Raw genomic sequence first — 12,700 nt, 5'->3', positions numbered from 1 at the left:
CTCTGCTGGACAAGTCCTTTCTCTGCTATATGAGTCCTCTCTCTGCTGAACAAGTCTTCTCTCTGCTCAGAGTCTCATAGCAGTATCTGCAGCAGAGAGATGACTCATATAGTACTCATATGAGTACTCTCTCTACAATGAGTACTCTCTCTGCTATATGAGTCCTCTCTCTGCTGGACAAGTCCTTTCTCTGCTATATGAGTCCTCTCTTTGCTGAACAAGTCTTCGCTCTGCTCATAGAGTCTCATAGCAGTATCTGCAGCATGGAGATGACTCATTTAGTACTCATATGAGTACTCTGTCTGCAATATGAGTACTCTCTCCACTCTATTAGTCATCTCTCTCTAGTACAAGTCCTGTCTCTGCTATATGAGTCCTCTATCTGCTGTTCAAGTCCTCTCTCTGCTCAGAGAGTCTCTCTGCTCTCTTGAACAGCAGAGAGAGGACTTGTACAGCAGAGAGATGACTTATATAGTACTGATATGAGTACTGTCTCAGCAAAATGAGTATTATCTCTGCTATATGAGTCCTCTCTCTGCTGGACAAGTCCTATCTCTGCCATATGAGTCCTCTCTTTGCTGATTAAGTCTTCTCTCTGCTCAGAGAGTCTTATAGCAGTATCTGCAGCAGAGAGATGACTCATATAGTACTCATATGAGTACTCTCTGCAATATCAGTACTATCTCTGCTATATTAGTCATCTCTCTGCTGTACAAGTCCTGTCTGCTATATGAGTCCTCTCTCGGCTGTACAAGACCTCTCTCTGATCAGAGAGTCTCTCTGCTCTCTTGAACAGCAGAGAGTGGACTTGTACAGCAGAGAGATGACTCATAGTACTCATATGAGTACTCTCTGCAATATGAGTACTATTTCTGCTATATTAGTCCTCTCTCTGCTGGACAAGTCCTTTGTCTGCTATATGAGTCCTCTCTCTGCTGAACAAGTCTTCTCTCTGCTCAGAGAGTCTCATAGCAGTATCTGCAGCAGAGAGATGACTCATATAGTACTCATATGAGTAGTCTCTCTACATTATGAGTACTGTCTCTGCTATATGAGTCCTCTCTCTGCTGGACAAGTCCTTTCTCTGCTATATGAGTCCTCTCTCTGCTGAACAAGTCTTCTCTCTGCTCAGAGAGTCTCATAGCAGTATCTGCAGCAGAGAGATGACTCATTTAGTACTCATGTGAGTACTATCTCTGCAATATGAGTACTATCTCTGCTATATTAGTCATCTCTCTCCTGTACAAGTCCTGTCTCTGCTATATGAGTCCTCTATCTGCTGTACAAGTCCTCTCTCTGCTCAGAGAGTCTCTCTGCTCTCTTGAACAGCAGAGAGTGGACTTGTACAGCAGAGATAGGACTTGTACAGCAGAGAGATGACTCATAGTACTCATATGAGTACTCACTGCAATATGAGTACTATTTCTGCTACATGAGTCCTCTCTCTGCTGGACAAGTCCTTTCTCTGCTATATGAGTCCTCTCTCTGCTGAACAAGTCTTCTCTCTGCTCAGAGTCTCATAGCAGTATCTGCAGCAGCGAGATGACTCATATAGTACTCATATGAGTACTCTCTCTACAATGAGTACTCTCTCTGCTATATGAGTCCTCTCTCTGCTGGTCAAGTCCTTTCTCTGCTATATGAGTCCTCTCTTTGCTGAACAAGTCTTCTCTCTGCTCAGAGTCTCATAGCAGTATCTGCAGCAGAGAGATGACTGATTTAGTACTCATATGAGTACTTTCTCTGCAATATGAGTACTCTCTCCGCTCTATTAGTCATCTCTCTCCAGTACAAGTCCTGTCTCTGCTATATGAGTCCTCTATCTGCTGTTCAAGTCCTCTCTCTGCTCAGAGAGTCTCTCTGCTCTCTTGAACAGCAGAGAGAGGACTTGTACAGCAGAGATAGGACTTGTACAGCAGAGATGACACATATAGTACTGATATGAGTACTCTCTCAGCAAAATGAGTATTATCTCTGCTATATGAGTCCTCTCTCTGCTGGACAAGTCCTATCTCTGCCATATGAGTCCTCTCTTTGCTGATCAAGTCTTCTCTCTGCTCAGAGAGTCTCATAGCAGTATCTGCAGCAGAGAGATGACTCATATAGTACTCATATGAGTACTCTCTGCAATATCAGTACTCTCTCTGCTATATTAGTCCTCTCTCGGCTGTACAAGACCTCTCTCTAGTCAGAGAGTCTCTCTGCTCTCTTGAACAGCAGAGAGTGGACTTGTACAGCAGAGATAGGACTTGTACAGCAGAGAGATGACTCATAGTACTCATATGAGTACTCTCTGCAATATGAGTACTATTTCTGCTACATGAGTCCTCTCTCTGCTGGACAAGTCCTTTGTCTGCTATATGAGTCCTCTCTCTGCTGAACAAGTCTTCTCTCTGCTCAGAGAGTCTCATAGCAGTATCTGCAGCAGAGAGATGACTCATTTAGTACTCATATGAGTACTATCTCTGCAATATGAGTACTCTCTCTGCTATATTAGTCATCTCTCTCCTGTACAAGTCCTGTCTCTGCTATATGAGTCCTCTATCTGCTGTACAAGTCCTCTCTCTGCTCAGAGTCTCTCTGCTCTCTTGAACAGCAGAGAGTGGACTTGTACAGCAGAGATAGGACTTGTACAGCAGAGAGATGACTCATAGTACTCATATGAGTACTAATTGCAATATGAGTACTCTCTATGCTATATTAGTCATCTCTCTGCTGTACACGTCCTCTCTCTGCTCAGACAGTCTCTCTGCTCTCTTGAACAGCAGAGAGAGGACTTGTACAGCAGAGATAGGACTTGTACAGCAGAGAGATGACTGAAATATTACTTATATGAGTACTCTCTATGCAATATGCGTACTGTCTCTGCTATATTAGTCATCTCTCTGCTGTACAAGTCCTATCTCTGCTATATGAGTCCTGTCTGCTGAACAAGTCTTCTTTCTGTTCAGAGAGTCTCATAGCAGTATATGCAGCAGAGAGATGACTCATATAGTACTTATATTAGTACTCTCTCTGCAATATGAGTACTCTCTCTGCTATATTAGTCATCTCTCTGCTGTACAAGTCCTCTCTGCTAAATAAGTCCTCTCTCTGCTGAACAAGTCTTCTCTCTGCTCAGAAAGTCTCATTGCATTCTCTGCAGCAGAGAGATGACTCATATAGCAGAGAGGACTGATATAGTACTCATATGAGTACTCTCTCTGCAAAATAAGTACTCTCTCTGCTATATCAGTCCTCTTTCTGCTGGACAAGTCCTTTCTCTGCTATATGAGTCCTCTCTCTGTTGTACAAGTCCTCTCTCTGCTCAGAGAGTCTCTCTGCTCTCTTGAACAGCAGAGAGAGGACTTGTACAGCAGAGATAAGACTTGTACAAGAGATAGATGACTCATATAGTACTCATATGAGTACTCTCTCTGCAAAATGAGTACTATCTCTGCTATATGAGTCCTCTCTCTGCTGGACAAGTCCTATCTCTGTTATATGAGTCCTCTCTTTGCTGATCAAGTCTTCTCTCTGCTCAGAGTCTCATAGCAGTATATGCAGCAGAGAGATGACTGATATAGTACCAATATTAGTACTTTCTCTGCAATATGAGTACTCTCTGCCATATGAGGCCTCTCTCAGCTGGACAAGTCCAATCTCTGCTATATGAGTCCTCTCTTTGCTGATCAAGTCTTCTCTCTGCTCAGAGAGTCTCATAGCAGTATCTGCAGCAGAGAGATGACTCATATAGCAGAGGACTCATATAGTACTCATATGAGTACTCTCTCTGCAATATGAGTACAGTCTCTGCTATATGAGTCATCTCTCTGCTGTACAAGTCCTATCTATTGTATATGAGTCCTCTCTCTGCTGTACAAGTCTTCTCACTGCTCAGAGAGTCTCATTGCAGTTTCTGCAGCAGAGAGATGACTCATTTAGCAGAGGGAGGACTCATATAGTACTCATATGAGTACTGTCTCTGCAATATTAGTACTATCTCTGCTATATAACTCATCTCTCTGCTGTACGAGTCCTCTCTCTGCTCTCTTGAACAGCAGAGAGAGGACTTGTACAGCAGAGATAGGACTTGTACAGCAGAGAGATGACTGAAATATTACTTATATGAGTACTCTCTGTGCAATATGCGTACTGTCTCTGCTATATTAGTCATCTCTCTGCTGTACAAGTCCTATCTCTGCTAAATGAGTCCTCTCTGCTGAACAAGTCTTCTCTCTGCTCAGAGAGTCTCATTGCAGTCTCTGCAGCAGAGAGATGACTAATACAGCAGAGAGATGACTGATTTAATACTCATATGAGTACTCTCTCTGCAAAATGAGTATTATCTCTGCTATATGAGTCCTCTCTCTGCTGGACAAGTCCTATCTCTGCTATATGAGTCCTCTCTTTGCTGATCAAGTCTTCTCTCTGCTCAGAGAGTCTCATAGCAGTCTCTGCAGCAGAGAGATGACTCATATAGCAGAGAGGACTCATATAGTACTCATATAAGTACTATATCTGCAAAATGAGTACTCTCTATGCTATATTAGTCATCTCTCTGCTGTACAAGTCCTCTCTCTGCTCAGACAGTCTCTCTGCTCTCTTGAACAGCAGAGAGAGGACTTGTGCAGCAGAGATAGGACTTGTACAGCAGAGAGATGACTGAAATATTACTTATATGAGTACTCTCTATGCAATATGCGTACTGTCTCTGCTATATTAGTCATCTCTCTGCTGTACAAGTCCTATCTCTGCTAAATGAGTCCTCTCTCTGCTGAACAAGTCTTCTCTCTGCTCAGAGAGTCTCATTGCAGTCTCTGCAGCAGAGAGATGACTAATATAGCAGAGATGGCTAATATAGTACTCATATGAGTACTCTCTCTGCAATGAGAGTACTCACTCTGCTATATTAGTCATCTCTCTGCTGTACAAGTCCTATCTCTGCTATATTAGTCCTCTCTCTGCAGTACAAGTCTTCTCTCTGCTCAGAGAGTCTCATAGCAGTCTCTGCAGCAGAGAGATGACTCATATAGCAGAGAGAGGACTAATATAGTACTCATATGAGTACTCTCTCTGCAATATGAGTACTGTCTCTGCTATATGAGTCATCTCTCTGCTGTACAAGTCCTATCTCTGCTAAATGAGTCCTCTCTCTGCTGATCAAGTCTTCTCTCTGCTCAGAGAGTCTCATAGCAGTCTCTGCAGCAGAGAGATTACTCATATAGCAGAGAGGACTAATGTGGTACTATTTGAGTACTCTCTGTGCAATATGAGTACTCTCTGCTATATTAGTCATCTCTTTGCTGTACAAGTCCTACAGATGCAGTCGCTTGAAATTTCCCGTTTCCTTGATGGGGCCATGGCTGGTCCCTGACAGGTCCCTGCTGGGATCTGGGTGGGACCTTGACTGTAATGAGATCCCCCTTGGTGATGTCATGAACAAGGGGGCCGGCATGATCCGCCCCTAAACCTTTTCTGTGTATAACACTTGCAGTGATTTACCTATCCACCAGGAGGAGCAGTGATAAATTAAGCTGCAGTGAGTTTCCCTGTTATCAGGTAACTGTAACTCATTAGTGTATTTTATTTTAGAGTTTTTTAAATTTAATTCACTTCTTTTTTTTGGTGAGACTGACCCAGGATGTGTGCAACACACTAATTACAGGCCTAAATAAAGTAATAAGATGGACAGGATGTTTAACAAAGAGGGACAGAATGTATATTTGAATAGAATATAATCTATTTTGTACTGGTTTTGTATTTTCATATTGCACTGTTTAATATAAATATAACAGTAGATGTTGTCTCTGTTAACACTAAAATTACTGAGCTTTTTATATTCTGCTGAAAAATACCTAGAACTACTAAGCCTGAGCAGATTTGAGCAGGCCTTCAGCTCCATTGCCCTTCTGCTTTCGTTGTGCAAACGCACTACTTACCTGTGAACCCTGGCACATTTGCATTTATTTACTCAGACTGCTAACTCAAATCTAAGGCAGCCCAAACCTATGTGTGTGACAGATGCTTGCCATATCTATACGAAAATATCGTTTATAGAATAAAAAGTTGCTAATAAAATGAAATTAATAGAATGAAAACCCGCTAACACATCAGTCCCCAACGTATGTTTGTTCATATATGTCATAAACTGAGTGAAGGCTGATTGTGGAGAATAAAGGTGCACAGAGTGGGAAATGAAAAAAATTGATTATGCTTGAATAAAATAAAACATTACTTAGTATGTTCTTTCTTTCTGTCTGGCTCACACTCTGGTTAAAAGCTGCTGATGGCTGCACATCCACAGAAGGGGGTGGGGGCAGTCACAATGACGTGTGAATGTGCCATTGATTTGGCCACAGTGACAAGGAGGAATGTTTGGAAGGTGAAGGTGAGATTTTTTTTACCTAAGAACACTGAACTAAGCAGCTGAGATATTGTAAAAAGACAAACACAAAAGAAACATAGCATAAGTATTTAACCCTCTGGAATCTGAGGCCTCTCAGCCACTTTTGAGGTAGTCTGACATGCCTTGACATTTAACAGTAGATTTACTAAACCTGCGCGAATTTGTGTGAAATCCCTGGACCCAAGACCTCCTAGCACACCTGCAAAAATTTTCACAGGTCTTCAGCTCCATTGTCCTCCTGCTTTTGTTGTGCAGACACACCCATTACCTGTGAGGCCCGGCATTTGCTTACTCAGAGTGGCTCAAATCCAAGGCAGGCCAAACCTCTGTGTGTGACATGCAAACTTGTGTGTCCATATATTTTGTGAATGTGTGTCTTTCATATTTGCAGGTCAGTCAGTGTGTGGGATAATTTGCATAGATACGGCAGGCTTTTCTGAAGGTTTCCATGTCACACAGAGGTTTGGCCTGACTTGGATCTGAGCTACTCTGAGTAAACAAATGCAAATGTGCCAGGCCTCACAGGGTGGTTTGCACAACAAAAGCAGGAGGAGAATCGAGCTGAAGACCTGTGAAAATCTCAGCAGGGGTGAAGAACACCTCGGGACTTGCACCAGAAAATAAAAACTCAGTGATTCTAGTGTTAAAAATATTTCACCCTTGACCTAAAACACATTTATCCCAAAGTGAATCAAATGCTTTTATTCAGCACAAACTTAGCATCAATTATCTGAGACCATTTGGAGTGTGATTATTCTATTTTTGTTCAAATCAAACATACACTTTTCAAAAATCTATTTGGTGCTGAGAAAATGTAAAAATCACATCATGAATTTTTTTGCCAAGACTTTTGAGCTTTTCTATATTACAGGAATAGTACAAAACAATAAATAAATAAATAAATATTGGAATAATAAATTTTCACTCCTGATAAGTATGCCAAGCTTCAGAACTGTTCCTGCTTTATGGAACAGTTCACCTACAGTATATGTTCTCAAACATATTGAAAATTTGTAGGTTATTCTTTAAAGCCATACTAGGAAACCAACTACCAATTCTGCCAAGAACAGTGGTCAAATATCCAGTCAGAATTAAGCCAGAAGCTTGCTGATGGCTACCAAAAGCTTCAGGTTGATACCTGTTGGACTTCTGACCACAGCTGAAATTTGTTTTTGTTAAGGAAGCGCCATCTAATGGTAACACCCTGCAAGTGGATAAATGGGCGGGTTTAGAGGATTACTGAGGCACACCTCCAGAAGAAGGGGGGTCAACTCCTTCGGCTGGTTTTTGGCTGGGAACTGGCTGGCTTTCGGCTGTCAGCCGAATGGCCTCCGGCAGGGCTGGGAAAATTGAAGCGACTTCATCTGTATGTTTAACCTGGATAGCAGATCATTGAAATAAGCCAAGCCAACCACAAATTGTCATTTACAGATGTTTAATTGAGACCGTGATTACAGTGAACCAACAGCCACACCTACAGTAACTCTATCTAGGGTTAAGATGTGCTGTTCAGGTGGGAATTTGGAATGTAAATTGTGTAAAACTGTAAAATCTGGTGATGTGCAACAATAATCACCCATACTATGTACTGATGGGAGTCATCAACATGGACAGTGTAAGTTACATTGTTAATTAATTAATGTAGATTGTATGAGGTGTGACCCTCTAGGTTTGTCTGGTATGTTTGGTGTCAAACTGACAGGAAAATGCTCCTGAATCATCTGGTCATTGATTGTTGTGAAATTGTATGTATTTAAAGTTACACGCTTTCAATGACAATAAACTGTAAAGTGGTATCATTGTAGTCATAAATTCCAATATCACTGCTACAGCCCCCCCCCCGAAAGGCCGCCAGTAGATGGCCCAGGCAATTGGTCCAGGTATCGAGTTCCTGATCATCAATATTCCCGGACTTTAGACCATAAAACCCAGCGCCTCAGACTCAGAGGGGCGAAGCTCTCCGGTGAAGCCATCCGGTGAAGCCCGCCTGTAAAGTCTGCCTTGAAGCCTGCTGCCCAGAAGAAAGCTCCAACTCCTAGACAAAGCCTTTCACCTTAAAGCTTCACCAAAGATAGAAAATCGAAGGGGCTCCACGCAAAAAACCGCTCCAGACGCTGCTCCTTCTTGGGTGCCATCGCTTCCTCAGCTCATCACCTCTGCAACCTAGTAAACCAACTTCCATTCATTTTAACAATCTAATCTGTGCTAGTCAATATGTTTTATAACTTTGAAGGTGGGGCGGCATGGTGGTGCAGTGTTGCCTCGCACCTCTGGGACCTGGGTTCGAGTCTCCGCCTGGGTCACATATGTGTGGAGTTTGCATGTTCTCCCCGTGTCGTCGTGGGGTTTCCTCCAGGTACTCCGGTTTCCCCCCACAGTCCAAAGACATGCTGAGGCTGATTGGCGTTGCTAAATTGCCCTTAGGTGTGCATGTGTGTGACTGGAGTGTGAGTGTGCCCTGCGATAGGCTGGCCCCCCATCCAGGCTTGTTCCCTGCCTCGTGCCCGTTGCTTCCGGGATAGGCTCCAGACTGTCTGTTGTATGATACTGTAGTGTTAGTTAGAAATAAATGTGTGTCTTTTATATAACGCACATCTCCATCTCATTGAGGGCTCACAATTACAGTAAGTCACTGCCTCTGTGTGAACTGGCTCCTAAGCTCTAAACCTCAAGCTCGCCTGAAAATATCGTGAGACTCTCTCAGCGGCCATGAGAAGAGCTTCGCTACGTATCTGCTGCTGGTAGGTAGCTGTGGTTTGTTTGTTAAATGACATGCTATTTTTTGGGTTATATTATAGTAATTTGTTGACTATATTGTAACCAAGCGATATCTCTTTGTTCCTAGTTGTGATCTAGAGCTACAGCAATTGGATATATTACGCCGTTGCATGGGACTTCTTAGCATAAGGTAGCCATGTTTTAATTTATATTTAATTTGGTTAAGTCATGGAATGAGAGTGGTTAAAAGAAGGGGGTTAATGATTATTCATCCAGAATGGCGTGTCATGGAGAGTATGTGGGGTATAACTGATTTAAGATTAAATGTCTGTGTGCTTATATGTGTTTGTGGTTTATTACAGAGAGTATTCCAGAGTATCTGTGCCGCTTTTCCCCTTTTACATTCTACTAATCTACCTCCAAGTATTAAAGGGAATTATTATTTAGTTGGGTATTGTATTTGTTTTATTGTGTTTTTTTGTCTTTTCTTTGTTGGATAAGAACATGGACATGGATAAGAAAATGTTGCCAATTAGCAGCTGCCCAGTGTAACTGACTGCTGTGGACTTGCTGTGGTGTTTCTTTCATGTCCCTTGCTGTTAGTGCATTATGCTGTGCTGTGGATGATCGTATTTGAGTGTGGTGCCGGTTAACAGAAGTTATTCAGACCTCAATTCGCTGTATTTGTGTGAGTCTCAGGCCTGGCCGTTAGACGTTAGTGGGCCATTGGGCAGCACATTACTTGCCAATGCTCTTTTACTGGGGTTTATGTATGAATAAACTGTTATTGACTTTCTGTCTGTACCAGACTTCTGTGTGTCCTCTAAGATCCCTGTTGTAATGGAGAATGAGTATTGCATTATGTTACACTTATAAAGGGATTATGAATGGTTTATAAGCAGGTTATTAATCAGGTTGTAACACTTTGTAAATCATTAATAGACAATTATAAACAAGTTATATGTTTTCTTTTTATTAAGGAATTACAACCATTTATAAGTGCCAAAAGAAGCCTTTTTGTAAAGTGGTACCCAGTTTAATACTCCTCATAAGACAATCTGTCACATACCGCAATACTAGATCTGTCAGTTCTAATCTCTTTGCTGGTTCTCTTCTATCCTCTTCCCTGTCTGACTTACATAAACTCTTTTCTCCTGATACTATGGTTTCCTTCTATAATGATACTATCGCTGTACTGCTTAATGATGTAGCTCCTCTAAAGACCAGGCTGATCCCAGCCACTCGCTCCTGTCCTGGTTCATCCCTGAGCTCAGAATAATGAAGGTCGCTGGCCGGCGTCCTGAACGCCTTTATAAGAAATCTGGTCTCACTGTGCACATGCTTTTATACACTGAGCACATCCACAAGTACAGGGACGCCCTAAATACTGATCACTCAAACTTCTAGTCCTCCATCATAAGTGGTGCTAAGTCTAGGCCACAGTCACTCCTTAGGCCTGTTAACAAACTCCTCAGACCTCCTGTACCAGCATGACCCAATGCAGCTGAGCAGTGCCAGGCATTTTTACATTTTTAAGCCAAAATTAACCAAATCTAAGATAATTTTCCTCCTATATCTCAATCATTCTCCCCCTTTAACCTTGACTGTACTACTCCAGTTATAAAACTCCCCTGCTATACGCCTGTTGCCTCTCTCTCTTCCTCCTGTCAGCTCGACCAGCCCCTACACCTCTACTTAAAGCAGGTTCTTCTATAATCAATTCTCCAATTGCATCACTGATAAACACTCTCTCTTCCTGCTCTGTCCCTTCTTCTCTCAAAGCTGCTGCAGTTACTCCTGTCCTCAATAAACCTGAGTTTGATCAATCATCTCTCTCAAGCTGTAGTCCTCAAATCTTCCATTTCTGGCTAAAGTAATGGAAAGAGTTGTAGCCACACAGCTACATGCCTTTATTAATGGTGACACACTATACCAGCCATTCCAGTCCCTCCGCTTCCTAATCTACATCTCCCCTTTGGTCAGATCATTTGCAGATATGGCCTTAATGATCACTGCTATGCTGATGATATTCAGTTATATCTCAGTACACTCTCCTCCACTGACTCCCCTCCCAGAACACTTACTGGCTGCATTGCAAAAAACTGATGTCTTACTGGTCAGTGTGAAATCATTAGTATCTAAATCCTCCAGTTTCTCTGTTTGTTTTGATGGTGTCCCTGTAAAACCTGCTACAGTTATCAGAAATCTTACTGTACTATTTGACTCTGCACTCAACTTTGATCTTCATATAAATTTCCTCTCCAAAACTGCATTCTTTCACCTCCATAACATCGCTTGTCTGCTCCCATTTATGTCCAGTACTGATGCCCAAACTCTGGTTCATGCTTTTATTTCGTCCCATATTGATTACTGCAGATCCCTTTTCATTGGCCTCCCTGCAGAATCTATACAAAAGCTTCAGTATATTCAGAACTCAGCAGCTTGAGTTCTCACTCACAGCAAACGCTCCTCTCACATCACATCACATCCTCTCTCAGCTACACTGGTTACCGGTTCCGTCTCACATCGAATTCAAAATATTGCTTCTCACTTATAAAGCTCTGCATGACCTCACTCCTCACTACCTCAGTGAACGACTGACTCCCTGCTCACTCTCTCACTCTCTCAGATCCTCTAATAATAATCTCCTCACTTTTCCACACGCCATACTTTCCACCATTCAAATCTGAATTAAAGACATTTCTTTTCCTCTTTTACTGATTACTGATCCCTCTTTCTTATTTTTTTAGTGTAAAGCAACCTTGAGATTGTGAAAGGCGCTATATAAATGTAACTATATGTATAAATGTAACTATAGATGTATTATAAATCAATATAATTTGTGGCAACATCACCAACTTATATAACATAGGGCTGTAGCTTCTTTTTTGTTTAATAAATATTACAACATTTATTGCAAAAATGTCAAACATTGTTATGTGATTTTTTTCCAATATCATGCAGCCCTAATTTTAAATAATCCTCATTTCTTATCTATTTAAAACCACCCCCTTTCAGGCAGCTGGGCACTGGAGCAGTTCAGGTTCAGCACCTGACTAAAGGTAAACAGGCCGAGCTTCTCCCAGGACTTGGGCTGGAAAACTTCAGGTTACAGGTCCTTGTCTTACCCACCCTGCTAAGGACCGGCCCTCTTAGCTGGGTTACTGCATGGGGGAGTAAGCTGGGGATTCAGGGGGGAATCGAGTTCTGATTTAAAGGTATTATAAACCTGAGGTGCTGAGATCGACAAAATCACCTGAAGTCTGTATAGTATTGAAATGAAAAATGAGCAGTTTGTTCTAAAACACTGAAGTATGTTTGGCATCTTCAAAGATGCACCACAGTGTGTTTAATATTTTACCAGGAGCTGCTGTTTTATCCTGCTTTACTTTAATGTTTCATATCCATTAATTACACTTAAACTTACCTGTTAGGACACCAACCATAATGATGGGAAATGCAGTTCTCAGAGTGAGGCGAATAATATCCCGCATTGTAACTGCAAAATGAAAACAAGTTTTTAAAATAAAATAAAGATGGGATTTATAATTATATGTTAAATTCAACCCATCATACATCACATCAGCTACCCCT

At 41.8% G+C, this 12,700-nt stretch overlaps 1 protein-coding gene across 3 annotated transcripts in view; it reads right to left on the bottom strand.

The window, feature by feature from the left end:
* LOC111839799 (uncharacterized) overlaps positions 1 to 12,700 on the bottom strand; it is a 117,294-nt gene that overhangs the window by 89,398 nt on the left and 15,196 nt on the right. For all 3 annotated transcript variants that reach the window (XM_072718646.1, XM_072718645.1, XM_072718647.1), the window contains one exon: positions 12,534 to 12,605. In XM_072718646.1, coding sequence (XP_072574747.1) covers positions 12,534 to 12,605 — 72 coding nt within the window. The remainder of the gene's footprint in view (positions 1 to 12,533; positions 12,606 to 12,700) is intronic.

The sequence above is a fragment of the Paramormyrops kingsleyae genome, chromosome 12, assembly GCF_048594095.1.
Source record: "Paramormyrops kingsleyae isolate MSU_618 chromosome 12, PKINGS_0.4, whole genome shotgun sequence".
In the NCBI taxonomy this organism is placed as follows: Eukaryota; Metazoa; Chordata; class Actinopteri; order Osteoglossiformes; family Mormyridae; genus Paramormyrops; species Paramormyrops kingsleyae.
This window is presented reverse-complemented; position numbering and strand designations above follow the sequence as displayed.